This window comes from Mchenga conophoros, linkage group LG5 (assembly GCF_057382185.1).
Source record: "Mchenga conophoros isolate Kocher_MC1m ecotype Shallow Benthic linkage group LG5, M_conophoros_male_GT1.1, whole genome shotgun sequence".
NCBI lineage: Eukaryota > Metazoa > Chordata > Actinopteri > Cichliformes > Cichlidae > Mchenga > Mchenga conophoros.
The window spans coordinates 32274735-32290582 of record NC_140530.1 but is presented as its reverse complement, the minus strand read 5'-3'; the positions used below and the strand labels follow the sequence as shown (position 1 = coordinate 32290582).

The following is a 15848-nucleotide window of genomic DNA, read 5'->3' as shown; positions in this document are numbered from 1 at the left end:
AAACTACGTAGAAGAAATATTCATTTGTTAAAAAAAAAAATTCATTTGTTAAAAAAACAAATGGATGGATGGATGGATGGATGGATGGATGGATCGAATATAAGCCAGTTTGTAGTCTTACACCCTCAATCCTTAAGATACATTTGATAATCTTCAAATCACTTCCTAATGTAGAATTTCATAGACTTGGTTTTATATGTCTGTTTCCTTTTTATTCTTTCACTAGATTTTGTTAATTATTGTCATTTTCTGTTCCGCATCTATTATAATTCTTTGGAGTTGTTTTAAATGTAATTTTTTTTTTTAATTTTTTAGCACAAATGTATCTGACTTTTATGCCCATAATGTGAAACTTTCTGTCTGAATTTATCTTTTCAGTAATCTCCTTTTCCGTTTCTGTCAGTGCTTCTCTGAAACTGTTATATGTCATTTTATAGAGCAGGGAGGTTGTGAATTAATTGAGAAAGTGGTTAGCAGAATGGAAGATTAATGAATGACTTGATAAAGAAATAAAGAGATTAGTTAGTCTAGCAGACAAGGCTGATATAATATAGATTTTTGTAGAGAGAAAAAAAAATCTACAACAAACAAAAAATTCTGTGGCCCCACACGTCTGTGTGTTTTCCTTGCACACTGAAAATCATCTGCTAGTAGTCAACAACAATGATGCTGAATGTGCATAATTACAGTATCATGAAGCCTTTTCTCAACAACTGAGAATGTGCTGACCCAACTCCTGCTCCTAGAAAACACTTTTTTTAAATTGTTATTTTATTTTAATTACATTTATATGTTAATGTTGCATAATTTACATTAGCCCGAGGCAACACATCTAATTACATTTTTCTTTCCTCCATCTTGTAATGTATTTTAATAGCTACACACAGGAGGTGGTGGACACAATATTATGAACACCTACTGTGCCGTACAATTAGTTTCACTTTTAGGGGACTCAAGCTTTTCACTTTTTTCCCCAATAATTAATGGGGGATGTGTTTAAATAAAAATATGATACAAGTAGGACCAAATACAGGTGGCATGGTGGTCTGATGGCTAGCACTGTCACCCACACAGCAATTAGGTTCTGGTTTGAATCCAGGTTTGGGCCCTTGTCTGTGAAGTTTGCATCTTCTTCCCCTGTTTGCATGAGCTCCCATAGTCCAAAGACATATTTCGGGTTAGGAGATTCTAAATTGGCTATAGATGTAAAGGGTTAGGGTTGTGAACATGAACTGTCTGTCTCTGTGTGTTAGTCCTGCAACAGACTGGCAATTTGTGCAGCGTCTCTCAGCCTATGAGGGTTTAATAAACGCTCCAGCCCTGTGGCAACCCTTAATTAGATAAGTGGAAGAAATGGACAAATGGGTCCAAATACAAGCAACCTGTTGCTTAGTTATAGCCTCCTCTTCACAACCTAATGTATTTCCATGTTTAAACCTTTTAAAAGGCGCCCTTGCTCAGTATTACATATTTTCAAATAATTAGATGTATAAAAATGTAAGCGTTAAGCCTGAGTTATTCTTATTTTACAGAGATTCAATACCATAATTTCATACTAGTTTTTGATTAGCTTTGTTTGTGTTTGTTTTTCTTCTTGATTATGTCATCGAAGCAAGACTTGCCCTTTAATGAAGAGCAATCTGAGATGTGCTGAGAAGAAGGTAAGAGCCACTTCAAATGTCAACATCTGTGGGTAGAAAACTGAGAAGTTAGTGAATCGAATAAGGAGAAAATGCGTTGCGTTGATTACTGGTGGGAAACTGAGTTATTGCAGCTATGACAAAAGCAATGAAATGACAACTTGAACAATCAATAGAAAAGACTTGAATAAGAGCTTTTGTAAGAAATCAGCATGCTGAGGATTTGTGTGAGTTTGGTGGAAATCATGATGTGCCAGTCAGCTTAAAATAACTTCAATATTTGCCCCTTTTTTTCTTTTCTGGTTTGGTTTATTGTTTGTATTTGCAGACCTGACTAATTTATTATTATTATTATTATTATTATTATTATTAATAATAATAATAATAATAATAATAATAATAATAATAATAATAATAATAATAATAATGTATACTTTATTGATCCTCGTGGGGAAATTATGCTCTCTGCATTTAACCCATTCACTCAGTGAAGCAGTGGGCAGCCACTAATCAGGCGCCCGGAAAGCAGTGTGTAGGGATGGTACCTTGCTCAGGGGTACCTCAGGGTAGCTGTTCAGTGGGGGGCAACCACACTAACTGAGCTATCCCTGCCCCAATTTTTCACACAGAAAACATTTCAACTGACACTAAAGAGTTTTCATTCATGTCTGCTTAACTGGGCTTTATTATTCCATGAACTTTGAACTGTTTGAACTGTTTTTTGTTTGGTTTTTTTTTTTGTGGATTTTTTTGTGGTGGTGGTTTCTTGTTTTTTCTTTACACACATCATAAAATACTGTAAATTAACTTGTTTGCTTGTATGAAAGCTGAGATTCATGTCTGTGCTTTTTGTGTTTGTTTGTGAAATTGAGACATTCAACAACAAAGCATTTTTGTTTTATTGTTTGCTGTGGCCCACTCCTTCGCACTGCAGTTACATCAGATTCATCCTCTGTTGTTAAGGACAGGGTTTTGTTGTGTGGTTGGCAAGTTTATGTAACAAATTCAATTTAAAATTCAATTTGGAGTTCCCACAATTAAGTCGCTGCAATAATGAGATTAAACTGATTATTTAGGGACCTGAACAGGTTTGTAAGACTGTGACTCATTGTTTGTTCATTTATAATAATGCAAATGCAGAGCAAGGTGCTTTTTTAGCAACATCGAAAAGCCCAGACCATCCAATGCTGTTTCCTAAATTGGACTTATAAGACATATTTATATGTCTTATCCAAGTTATAACAATGCAGAAAACCCTGATAAGATTCAAACTTTGGTCGACCTTTCCTGGAAAGCAAAGATAAAGATTCAGAAATGTCTTTGTGATCTAACTGAGGGCACAAAAGTGTTCTTTCTGATCGATACGCTATTTGCTTCTATGTTGATTTAGTATGCACTGTTAGAGCCACAGCCTGCTCTGCAGATATGGGGCATTAGATAGTACTAGATGAAGAATAAAAGAAGATTCGTGGAGGACTTTCAAATGTATTTTTTAACCTGTATAAAAAGAGACCCAAGGCCATTACAGTGTATAATTATAGTTTATAATGTATTATTAGAAAATGTGTTTTGACAAGCATCTGAGCAATTAAATACTAAAACTCCCATGTAGGGATAACAAGGTTGAAAATCAACATGATAGTAGACTATCCACCTTAATTAAAATATAATTTTATTATAGGTCAATCCAGTTTTACGCTTAATAATTTATTAACAATTTCTATTATTTAGGTATTTTGCAGCTATTTTCCATTTGAAGTATATTAGGATTTGACAAAAATACATTTGAAGACTTACTTGAATTTTGTGTTTGCCTAAAAACAGCTTTTCTCTATTTTGAGGGCCATTCCTGCGCTGTCCATTACCTGCGGTGCTGAAACTGATGAATTAACCTGGTGTCTCTTTTTCTAATGTGAGCAGCAAACTAATTTGATTACGCTAAATACGATGTTTCCCCAAATAAAAAAGTCATATAAATTAATATCGGCATCAGATAAGTAGACCGGGCCATCTAGTTGGAGCCTCACGTGCCAGTTCCCTTTACCGGCTCACTCCAGTCAGAGCGTGGTGCTGCGTTTTCCCCCACGCTTCGTTGCCCTAATTCTTCAACCCTTGATAGGTAAATTTCTTACGCTCGCCAAGCTATTAATGGTTAAACTACGTCGTGGGCGTAGCGGCTCCTTGTAATGGCGACCGTGCCGTAGATGTTCCCAGGTTTGTGAAAATGAAGCGAAGAAGAAGTTATTTCTTTTAAGTAAAACGCCGAGGTTCCCCGTAGGAGGACTTTGCGTCTACAACCATCGTCTTTATAAGTGGCAAATATAGCTGTACTTTTGAACTTTTACGCTCCCGAAATGATGAAGCTCAAGTCAAACCAAACCCGGACGTACGACGGGGATGGCTACAAGAAGCGGGCCGCTTGCCTGTGCTTCAGGAGCGAGAGCGAGGAGGAGGTGAGTTCGGTGATGTGAACTGTCTGGAGGGCCAAGCTAATATTAGCATCCGTAGGTTTTATCCAGCCTTTTCTGTTGTGTGTAGATCGAGACGTTTATCAACACGGCTTTGGTTTTATCCCAGCTGGAAAATGATATATTTTATTCTCGTGTCGACTCCCGACGTTTTGATTAGTCACTATTTTTTAGCTGGTACTTACTCGAGTGTTATGTAAGCCTCTTTAGCAGTGCAGATAGCAGCCTCGGTTATGACCAGACTTACTAGCTCCGCGCTAATGCTAACGTTAGCTTGCTAACTACCCGGGTTGCTGCCGTGGGCAGCCGGCTATCGGCCAGCAACCACAGCCCACAGTACAGGCTGTGGTGAGTGCTGACTCTATCACTACCAGCTGTCGGATGGACAGAGAATATTTAGTATTTAAAGCGACAGCTAAGATATGTATCTGCTCGCGTTACAGATAGTTTGGCGAGCTAAGTGTATTGTGTTAATGCAACTGGTATTACTAGCCAAACATTGTACTGCTATGTAGCTAGTAGCTATCCTAGTTTAAGCCAGAAGATGACTCTGGCAGTGATAGCCGGCTTGTATCACTTGTGTATTTTGATTAGTTTGTTTGCGAAATTGACACTGTTGATATTTGGAGCACCAGCTTAATGGAAGCGTCGAGCCCTGTGTGCATATTTTACAACATTATTAATGCTATTTGTATATTTATCGCTCCTATCTAGCCGTATCAGAAAAAGCGAAAACGTGTTGTGGATTACTTGAGCTCAGTCGCGATTTGGGACGCTCACGTACAGTCAAAAGGAGACACAAAGATGTCTTTGTACTTACATTTTTCTAGGGGAGGAGATGGGACCAAACCAATTCCTCATTTTGGTTAAAGTAAAGGCCAGACTGTGTAGACAGGGGTTGTTGATTACAGGAAACGTATCAGCATTACCAGAACCAAAGTGGAAACTTTTACCTAAGACTGTAGATTATTTGACTGGCAGCCAGGGGTTCCACAGCTCATCTCCACTAAGAACCCAACATCTAAACTAGTTCACTAGCTATGATTTATTGACAGTAATAAAAGTACTAGTTTTCTTAAACCCAATGAGTTATCATTTCCATTTTTCTTGAGTTGTATTTTTCGATGTCCCAGTTGATATTATGTGAACAGTAACTCAGAGTTGGACTGTCATACCTGACCAGTATTGTATGGGGTGTTTTGCAGGTGCTACTGGTGAGCAGTAGTCGACATCCTGACAAGTGGATAGTTCCTGGAGGGGGAATGGAGCCCGAAGAGGAGCCCAATGTTGCAGCAGCTCGAGAAGTGTGTGAAGAGGTTGGTTGTGTCACTCAATATTGTTATATCTTATTTAAGCCTGTAGTATGATGGCCTTTTCTCTTTGGTTTTCCAAGTGACAGATGTTGTCTCTATGTATACTGCGTACTGGGAACCTTAACGTGATCCTTTTCAGAAATGTCAGTAGCTGGAAATATAATTCTCAGAAAGTGTGGCAAATTTGTTTGAGTATAGACTCATAAGATGTATTGTATTACAGTTCTGTTAACTTGTCTGTATTTAACACTGAGCCTGATACCTTGTTCTCAAAATCCATTTTGTCAATGCAGTCATCCTGTTTGCATGGACAGTAAGAGAGAGAGCCTAGCAACATGTAAGCTGTATCATAGCATCATGTTACAAAGCAGTCTTTAGGTGTCAAAGGAGGTCACACAGAGATTGAACACTGGCTGCACAGCAGTTTGACTGCAGTACAGTCAAGTCACACAAACGCAAAAAATGACAACAATTGAGTTTTATTGTTTGTAAGTTTCTCGTAGCTATATATATATTAGTATACAGTAGTGGTCACATTACAAGGGCAGCTTGGAGGACACAACATGTTGTTTTTGTTGTTCTGTATTGGGGTGGATGGGTAGTAATTAGTAAACAGTTCTGAAGCTAATTGGAAATCAATATCCTACTTATACTGCCTACGCCTGTTTGTTAAATCAGGTATTCTTCCACTCTGCATGCTGTTCATCCTTTGGATATTTTGATCAGAATCAGAATGGACACAGGGCACATAAGACACTGAATCTCACCCGGCGGTTGGCTCCTAGTGGGCCGCTGACCTTATAAAGCCTATCCTCTCTGTGTGATCCGTCACACTGATGGATGCTGATATCATCCCTTATCCTGGCTCCTGCTGATTGGTAGCTTTGGTGGTTGCAGGACACTTAGGCCTGCCAGCAAATTTCCACAGGGTCAAAAGCAATGTCACATCACTTCTCAGGCTCCTTATGTGCTAAAAGGCTACATTCAGAAACTCTGTGGTGACTGAGTGCTGCTTGATACATCACCAACTACACTGGCTTTCTAAGCCTTTTATTGGACGATGGTGTAATAGGACATATCCTAATCCTGGTGAGCCTGTTCTGATCACCGTATAAGTGATAAGTGATTGCTTATGCTTATTGGTTTGGAGTCTCTCCAGGGATGAGAGTGAAGACAAGGCATGCAGTAGCAAGCCAAAATTTACAGAGGGTTTCTTTGTTAGACTGTTCACTATCTCTGTTAATCCTTGTATCTTGGAGATGCACCCCGACCCTGCAACCTGAAGACGCATTGCATAACTGGTAACGAAGTCTCAGCTGTACATCCTCTTCCCAAGTGTTGCCCAGTAGTCTTGTGTTACATGAATGCCAGAGCTGGGAGACTTTTTCCATCTCATAAAAACAAACAGGTTGACTTTTGGCCTATTACTTAATCCCTGGCTCGTCTTTGGAGTTTCTAGTGGTGTGCCTGCTCTTTACCATATGATCAAGCTGAAGGCCTTAGGAGTGCAATTGGTACAGTGTGTGGAGTCAACATTTATTTATAGAGTGAAACTGGAAACTGAGGAAGAAGCTGCAGAGATGTCAGTGAGAGGCCTGGTGCTGTATCAAAACCTGACCTACTGTTAACCTCTGGGAGTTAAAATCTTGGAGATGATTTTTGGTGTTAAAATTTTCTCAACAATATTAAGCTCTCAGAGACCTTAAAGTTTCTCTATGACAGAAAGGTTGTGACATTTATATGGCTCTGATTTTAGGATTGTGAGAAAAGGTATAATAACTTGCAAAGTTTTTATTCATCTGCTTTTTTTCCCTGACCTTTTACATGACAAAACTAAAAACGATTTTGAGAGAGAGGCTGTCAAAAAGTGCCAAAAGTTGAGAGAGGGTTATTTTTCAGATGTATAATAAGTCAATTTTAAAAATCAGTTGATCAGTAAATCAGGAACCTTTTCCCCCACTAATCTGGCACTTTCCAAGAAAACTGTGGCTTCAGCCTCTGAAAAATGTTTTTCTGTTTTTGTTGAATATTATGTTTTATGTAGTTTAGTTTTTTTTGACTAGTAGTTGGACATCTGAGACTGGGCTCTGACAGATTGTGAATTTGTTTTTCCTCACTATATTATTGTTTTGTTTTTGTTTATTTTGTCAGTTGCTTGATTAATGTTAAACATTTTGTCAGAAGAAATCAATGACAATTATCAATGCGTTTAATAGTAATTTCATTGCTGTAGAAGTAATTTATGTCCAGTCATTATGAGGGGGGAACCTGACATTGACCTACTTTGTGAATTGATCCCTTTTTTAGGGATGTTAGCTTTTTCAGCTAGGAGAGTGTTTTCCAAGTGGTGCACCAATTCTTTTTGTTTTTGTTTGTGAGGATCATAAATTTTTGCAGTTTAGAACTACAAAAAAAAAAAAAAACGAGAGCCAAATCCCTGGCAATTTGCATATATGGGAGCCTAATGGGGGAAAATATAGTGCTTTGTTTTGTGGGAAAACAAAGTTTACAGTTAAGGGGAGATGCGTGAAAAATACCTGTCATATGACTTCTGCTGGACCAGCAATGTCAACGACTGTTAGCCCAAGTGTGTTATCTGTTGGGCGAAGTTGGGTAATGATAACATGGTATCTAAAGAGAAACTTGGAAACCAATCCCTTCTAGGAAAAAATAAAACAAACTGGTTTTGAAGTTGAGGCAGCAAAAACCTTGTTTTTGTTTTGCTTTGTTTTTTTTCTCTACTTTTTTTCTTTTTTTGGCTTGTGTTAAAGCTAAAGGAGGCAAGATATATGCTAGTGGCTCCTGACACTGTTGGACAGCTGTCAAAAGCGTGCTTTTCAGTGTAATCAAAAGAAGAACAACATGTCATATGACATACAGTCATATGAAAAGAGTTTTCATCGGACTAAGCAGTCCTGCGATAAACTGAAGTATGCTCAGCAATAAGTACACAGCAGCAAATAATCATTTTCTGTTTGACTTTGTCAGTTTCACATTATTGTCGAGGAATTTGGTCCCACTCTTCTTTACAAAGTTTTTTCACCTCATTGAGGTTTGCGGGTATTTTCTATGCACAGATCTCTTATGATTCTGTCACGTTGAGGTCCCGACTTCGACTGTTCCATTGCAACACCTTGAGTCCTTTCTTTGTAAATTTGTTGTAGATCTGCTGGTATTCTTTGGATCATTGTCCTGTTGCATGACCCAATTTTGGCCAAGTTTTAGGCATTGTTAGTGGTATCAGAGGTTTGTGCTGATATCTTGTGTTTGGGTTTTATCCAAATGTGGCGTTTTGTATTATGGTAATAAAAATCTTCACTTTGGTCTCATCTGTTGAAAGGACATTGTTCCACAAGTGTGTGGTTTGTTCATATGCAACTTTGTTAACCTAAACCCAAGTTGTGTTGCCATGTTCTTTTTACAGAGATTAATCTTTCTCCTGGCAACCCTTCCAAACAACCCATACTTGTTCAAACTTCTTCACACTTGCATACCCACTTAATTAGTAGCACCTGGCTTCTGCTTACCCTCTTAATTCCTTTGGAGGCAGTAAGGGTGTACTTCGGTTTTCACAAGACTCACATGACTGTATTTTGTAGGAATGTGCACAATCAGTTGACTGGACAGTTGAACATTGCTGCCCTGGCTTGTCAGCAGTGAAAATTTCTGTCAGTGAGGCTAATATGTCTTTAATGTGCAACACTCAGCCGAAGCAAAAGACAACGTGCAACACTAGTGCCAGTGGACACTAAAGGGCAAATGTGGACTCCCAAGTTTGTGAATGAGATAACTTGAGAACAAAGCAATGTAGGATATTCAAATTGATGCCATAGGTATGTGCTAAAAATCTTGGATGAGATTGAATATGTTACCTTGAGGGCAAGGTCATGGCTCAAATTTTCAGAAAATCTTGTAAATGCCATAACTCGAAGGAAGTCAAATTTTCAAATGGATACGATAAGTGTATCTACTAAAAATCTCTCTTGCCTATTAAGTTAGTGTACAAGAACATCCCCAATTGTTTTTGTTTTACAGCCCTAAATAATGTGCCTCGTTGCAGGAAAGTGCATGCAGAACAAGACTTCAGTCTTTGTATATGCTGTATATTGTTTTTATTTTGTGGACGCAAAAACCACAATCCAGGATTTAGATGGAGTGAATGTGTGGGGATAAACACAATCTTATGATGTAATATAATCCAGTGCACAACAAACACCATTTCCAATTACCGTACAAATTAAATCAGCTCTATTTGAAACTATTTCAAATAAACACTATGAGGTTCAAATGGGTGTTTATTGTTAGGCTGTTGGAGTGCATTCAATTATACAAGTGTTTTTGCATAGACCTCAATCTCTTCATATTGAACGAAAAGCCTTTAATCGTCTGTTGTGACTTCATCCTGTGACAGTATTTACTGAGCATTTCATCATTTTTCATTCATTTTACAGGCTGGCGTGAAGGGGACTTTAGGTCGCTTGGTGGGAATATTTGAGGTGAGCTGCTGTGTGTTGACTTTTTTGGGGGGGTGTCTTTAAGTGTCACCTTACTGTTTGGTTAATTATGCAAATGTTTTCTTCCACAGAACCAGGAGAGAAAACACAGGACCTATGTGTATGTTCTTATTGTAACGGAGGTGCTGGAGGACTGGGAGGACTCAGTCAACATTGGTAAAGCACTGTTTGTTTACTTGTCAGAATGGGGATCATACGGACAAAGTTCTCAGGCAGTCACATGCTTGACTGTAGCTTTTTTTTTTTTTTTTTTTTGCCTGGCCTTAGTGATATTACAGTTTTTAGTGTGTGTTTACTGGGGAAGATTATAAAACCAGCTTTGTTCCTGCCCTTGTGATTTTCACTTTAGCTGTGTGTACAGTACTAATAATCAGTCAAAACCCATTTTTCATAATGACTTTTTTTTTTCCCCGTGTGTTGTTTTTTTTTCTTGCATGTTAACCTTCTCCACAATGCTTTCTTTTTCTGCAAAACAGGGAGAAAAAGGGAATGGTTTAAAATAGACGATGCCATACAAGTGTTGCAGTGTCACAAGCCTGTGCAGGCCACCTACTTTGAGGCTCTCCAGGAGAGTTGTCTGACCAGTAATGGAACTCCACTGGTGACCACGATAGGTGGGGACCTCTCCCCTACCTACAGCATCAATCAGAGCTCTGTTTCTGGGATCAGATAACTAAAACCACAACTCTGAATACCCCAGGAGCTTTCGCCACCACCTGCGCTCTTACTTGTGTTATTTCTCTTCTCTTCTCTTCTCTTCTCTTCTCTTCTCTTCTCTTCTCTTCTCTTCTCTTCTCTTCTCTTCTCTTCTCTTTCTTTTGTCTCAGTAACATGGTTTGCCTTGCCAACTCCTTTGTGCCAGAAATCTGGTGCAGACTCAACAAGTGTTGGATGAATAGTCCAAAACACTTTGTAAATGTAAATGTAATTTTTGACCCCTCTTCTTTTTTGTTTTTGTTTTTACTGACAACTGCATGAAGTGTCCCCTCATTCCCTTTTCCTTAACACACCCTTAGCGTGGTGTTTATTGAATGCAAGAACTACTTTTTACTGTTGTAATGTAAAAGTGTATACTTAGTGCTTAAGCTGAAGGCTTTTGGTGGTCTTTTTAATGTCTCCATCTTTTTTTTTTTTTTTTTTTTTTTTTTTTTTTTTTTTTTGTTTATTTTTCTGTGAATGAATGTGCCCATAATAAGTGTACTCCCTCCCCTGTTTTAAGGATAGGAAAAATTGTATCTGAACGAAAAGAATTGTGGGAAGTGACTTGTCTTGCATGAGCGCTATTGTTGTTGCGTTTCACTCACTCGAGTGACCTGATGCTGACTGTGTGACAGACAGGGTAAGGTCTTTTGGCTTTTCTTCACTCTTCTCCTGTTGTAGTTGTTCTTGTTATGTTTTTTTGTGGTTTTGTTTTGTTGTGTTTTTTTTTAAACCTGAAGGATACGGCCCCTTAATTTCAATATTCTTTCCATTTCTGTTTTCAGCTGTGTTTCTTTCCTATTTGGGAAGCTAGCCAAGCACTACAGGTTTCAATTTCAGAGCATGCATATATGTATATATGTATATGCGCTGCACAGTGACTGAAAGAATGTCAGCAGACAATGTAAAAACCATCTTTGTCCTCACTCTTCTCTTTTTGATCCCTTTTTGTTTTCTTTGTTAAAACGCTTTCATGTGACTGACTACAGAGTCTTCCTCCAAACACTGAGAGGGTGGAAATAGTAGATTTCAGAATCATGGACTTGTGTAATTTCAAAGTGCAGCACATATCACTTAAGTTATTAAAACAATTTCCATATTTTACTCCTCACATTCAGATTGGTTAAAAGCAATTGTTTACATTGTGTTTGTAACATAGTACAGATGAATTTAGCGGGCACTTTTCATTATGGTCATGACTCTCTTTTTTTTTTTTTTTTTTTTTTTTTTTTAAACCTTCCCTCCTTAGTATTTATTCTGCATCCCCCAAAATACTCAAAACACCTGCTTGACATTAAACTGATGTCAAACTGATTTTGGCAAGATGCAGAACAAACAAGCCTTGTACAGTTTGAGACCTTGTTTTTAACATGTAAAATGCTTTTTGGATACTATTTTTTTTTTTTTTTTTTTTTTTTTTTTTGTTTTTGGGTTTGTTTGTTTTTTCCTTCTCTCTAACGTTTGGCAAAAGTCTCTTTAGCTCAGCTGCATCACTTGGCTGCGATGTGGCGTGAAGCAGCTGGCTCAATACTGTGAAACTGGAGGCGCTGTAGATAGCATGTAAGAGGTTTTTATTGTAAATTGTTTATTTCTGTATAGATCAAAGATGAGAATACAAATGACAAAACACCTCTTACACATCTGTGAGTGCTACATGTCATTTCAATTGAGGCTGGAAAACCTGATTGAACTCACTGCGTTGGCTTTAAAGCTGTGAGGAATTTTCTCTTGAGATAGCATTCAGTACATCAGAGGCTAAAGAACAAGGAATGTGGCTGTGGGTGAGATTAAAGAGCCTATTTATAATAGAAAATTGTAACAACCTTAATGTTTTTGTTTTAGACCAAAATTAATTGGTAATGGCAAGGATTTTTTATTTTTTTTTTTTGTTTTTGTTTGTTTTTTTTTTTGTTTATCATCTTTAGTCAAACTATGAAATGAAGTATAACTGCATTCTGAGTTGGAAAGCCTGGAGTCTTTTCCTCCTCTGTACCACTAGGTTTAATCAGTGAATTTTCCCCTAGAGGGTTTCTTTCATTGATCTCCCCACTTTGGTGTAGGGCTGGGCGATATGACCCAAAATTCATATCTCGATATTTTTTAGCTGGATGGCGATATAAGATATATATCTCGATTTTTTTTTTTTTTTTTTTTTTTTTTTTTTTAAGCCATAAGTTAAGAACAAAAAGAGAGTTCTTAGTCACACTGTGTCCCAGATGTCACACGGGCACTTTTATTTACATACAGCGTAGATATTACTCAAAAATAAATTATCAGCATATATTAAATAATCATGGTCCATAAATAAAAGAAAACAATGTTGTTTTTGTGCATAACAAAAAGCTCACAATTGTGCAGTCAAAATGTAAACTAATAGACGCTGAGCATAATAACAAAGAGACAGATTTCACAGCTGCACCACGTCTCTGAACAGGTGCCATCCTTATACACACACAGTACGTATTACTCCGCGAGGCTCCTCCTCTGTAGCCGTAACTCTCCGACAATCCATCAAGCGGTGCAGCTCCGTAGCTTAGCAAAGTCATATTAAAACATTTTTTGACAGATTGCTGAGCGCTGTGTACCACATAAAATCGGTTCGCGGTCAGTAAGCACAACCAGAATTCATACATAAGGCGCGCTGTCGATTTTTGAGAAAAGGAAAGGATTTTAGGCCGTGCAGCCCAGAGGGGCTGCACGTCGTTAGCGCGGTTAGCTCGCTAACACGTTGACGCCATCCAGCCCCACGCACGGTAACTCGCTAACGGAGATTTTCCGCTTTCATCTTGTCATTGCCTGCAGGTGAAGCTATGGGGGAGGCGGAGTTGTGTTCAGTGCAGGAGAGGCGAGGCCGAGTAACGTTGCGTAGAGATAAAAGTGGACGAAAGAGAGGCAAACCTGCGGCTCCACAAGTATAATTATAACGTAACATAGACTATATCGATATAAACGATATTGTCACATCTTATATCTCGTATGAAAATATATCGATATTTTTTAAAAACTCGATATATCGCCCAGCCCTACTTTGGTGTTCTGCCTTTTTTTTTCCCACATTGATAAATTTGGAAAAATTTGCATAAGCAGATCTGATACATTTCACCTTCCAAGTTTATAGGACACAAAATTTGCACATCCAACAAACATTTGCATTTGTTTGGAGTTGTCTTTTTCTAACTGGTGAATTTCATTCGGTTCTGTTTTTCCTTTTATTCATCTTTTGTTTGCTCTCCCTTATCTCTTTCTGACTAGTTTATAACCCCGCCACTACTTTCACCAGATGGCTGTTTACTCTGTTTTTGCTAAGCAGTTGCAGCTGAAAACTATGCTACAACTGTATAAATGCAGGCAATGTGGGACTGCAGGCTGGAAAACCACAAGAAGGAGCTAAAAGATGCTGAATAATAGTGTAAAGTTGAGTTTAAGTACATAGGCAAAAGGTCTTTGATTCTTGCATAAGAGAAACACAGTTTACATTAAAAAAAATCATGTTAACAAAAAACTGATTATAGCCACATTAAAAAAGTATTTGATGCCCATAGATTTAAAAAGATTTCATTAGGGTTTGTTGGGAGACTTGGCAGTACTTATGTATTTAACAATGAATTTGCACAGAAAACTCCAGTCTTATGATTCACAATCTGATGAGAAACCCTTTGATAGGAAATGAGAACTGAAAGCAAGCGGAGCAAAGTTTATCTAGACAAAGAGCAGAGTGGCTTTTAGTGGTGGACTGAGTCTTTTCTTCCATGTTTATGATTATGGTGGAAATCACCACATGCTAGCACAGCTGCTAACACTGCCCTGCAATAATCCAGGAATTCAGATCTCTTCTGAATGACAGTTAAGGTGAAAAGGGTCTAAAGTCTCCTCCAGCCTGAGACTTTGGACTGTTTTTACTGCTGTTTTAGAAAGGTGTGGTGGTCAAAGTCTTGCTTTATGATGCTCTACCTGGCACTTGAAATGAGATTTTGTGTTGATTAGACTTTTTAGTCATCATCTAAAGGTACAATTAAATAGAAACGGGATGAAACTACATATGGCAGAAAACAAAAGCCTAATAAACTATGGCTCTCTAGTTTGATGCGGGTGACAGGTACTGTCAAAATGAATGTGAGGAGGATTTAAACAGTAAAGTAAACAGCCAGTCATTTTTAATTATTAATAACCACTTATTCCTTATCCTGTGTTTTGTTTTGTCTTCTCTTGTTACTGACAACCTGATGTCTTGTATATAGGTAACACAGCAATCTGATAGCCAGAGAATGCACTTTGGCTTTGGTCCTAAAGGATTATTGTAATTCTTTTTTTCTTTTTTAACCCTTCTTACTAAAATTCAAACAGTTTCTGTCACAAATTGACTGATTTAGGTTGGAGTGCTAGCGGGAAATTTGGAAGTAAAGGTTTTCACTTGAATTCCACATTAGACTGATGGTATCATTAGATGGTACAAACACATTCACCCTTTCTTGGACTTCTTGGCTATAAAATTGCCTCTTTAAAATAATGACGCTTCCTAACTTGAAACCACTGGAGCTTCAGATAAAGTCACTTCATTTAATTTACCAAAGTGGACGGTTTATTAATGTGTTGCCTTGTCAGTTAGTTGGGCCCCATCTTGTGGCCAAAGCAAAAGAATAAAACAAAGCACATCACTTAGCAGCTGAGGATTTGTAACATTCAGTTTTCCTTTAGCACAATGATGACCGTTTCACCTGCTAAACGACTGGAAAAATGTTAATTAAAAAAAAAAAAAAAAGACAGCTGCCATCTCTGAAAAACAACCAAACAAACTCTGAATTTGATAACTTCACTTTTGAACCGTTGACCTCAGCCTTGAAGTTGCATATCTGTATTTGTGTTCAAGGTCTATGTGTCACTGGAATTTTTATTTTTTTTTCCTCTTTTGTCATTTGGGACTGTGGAATAAGACCAGTGTGAGAAGACTGAAGATTGTAATATAAATGTGCCAACAAATAAACACCAGTATTTCACATTCAGGCTGGTGTGTGTGTGTTCAATACGTCTCCAAGTGTGCTCTTTCTAGAGTATGTAGGTATTTACAACAACTGAAATATTGTAACTCTGTAGCCAACTCACCCATCAGTTTGTTTTAACTCTTGAGGTTCATGTGTAAAAAGAGTTAGGTCTATTTTCAGGATGTCAGCAGCAGGACATCTCAAGACTGTCAAGACACTTTCTTTCATTAGATAA

General features: G+C 37.9%; 1 protein-coding gene across 1 annotated transcript; it reads left to right on the top strand.

Moving 5' to 3' along the window:
• Nucleotides 1-3721: 3721 nt before the first annotated feature.
• Nucleotides 3722-15634, top strand: nudt3b (nudix (nucleoside diphosphate linked moiety X)-type motif 3b). The gene is made up of 5 exons (XM_085274945.1): nucleotides 3722-4093; nucleotides 5314-5424; nucleotides 9873-9917; nucleotides 10007-10091; nucleotides 10412-15634. The coding sequence occupies exons 1-5, from the start codon at nucleotides 3995-3997 to the stop codon at nucleotides 10606-10608; spliced, it is 537 nt and encodes a 178-aa protein (XP_085131071.1). The 5' UTR covers nucleotides 3722-3994; the 3' UTR covers nucleotides 10609-15634.
• The last annotated feature ends 214 nt before the right edge of the window (nucleotides 15635-15848 follow it).

Coding starts and splice junctions, on each gene's coding strand:
- nudt3b (XM_085274945.1), top strand. CDS start 3,995: ATGATGAAGCTCAAGTCAAACCAAACCCGGACGTACGACGGGGATGGC. Junction 9,918..10,006: donor GCTTGGTGGGAATATTTGAG/GTGAGCTGCTGT, acceptor TTTCTTCCACAG/AACCAGGAGAGAAAACACAG. Junction 10,092..10,411: donor GGAGGACTCAGTCAACATTG/GTAAAGCACTGT, acceptor TCTGCAAAACAG/GGAGAAAAAGGGAATGGTTT.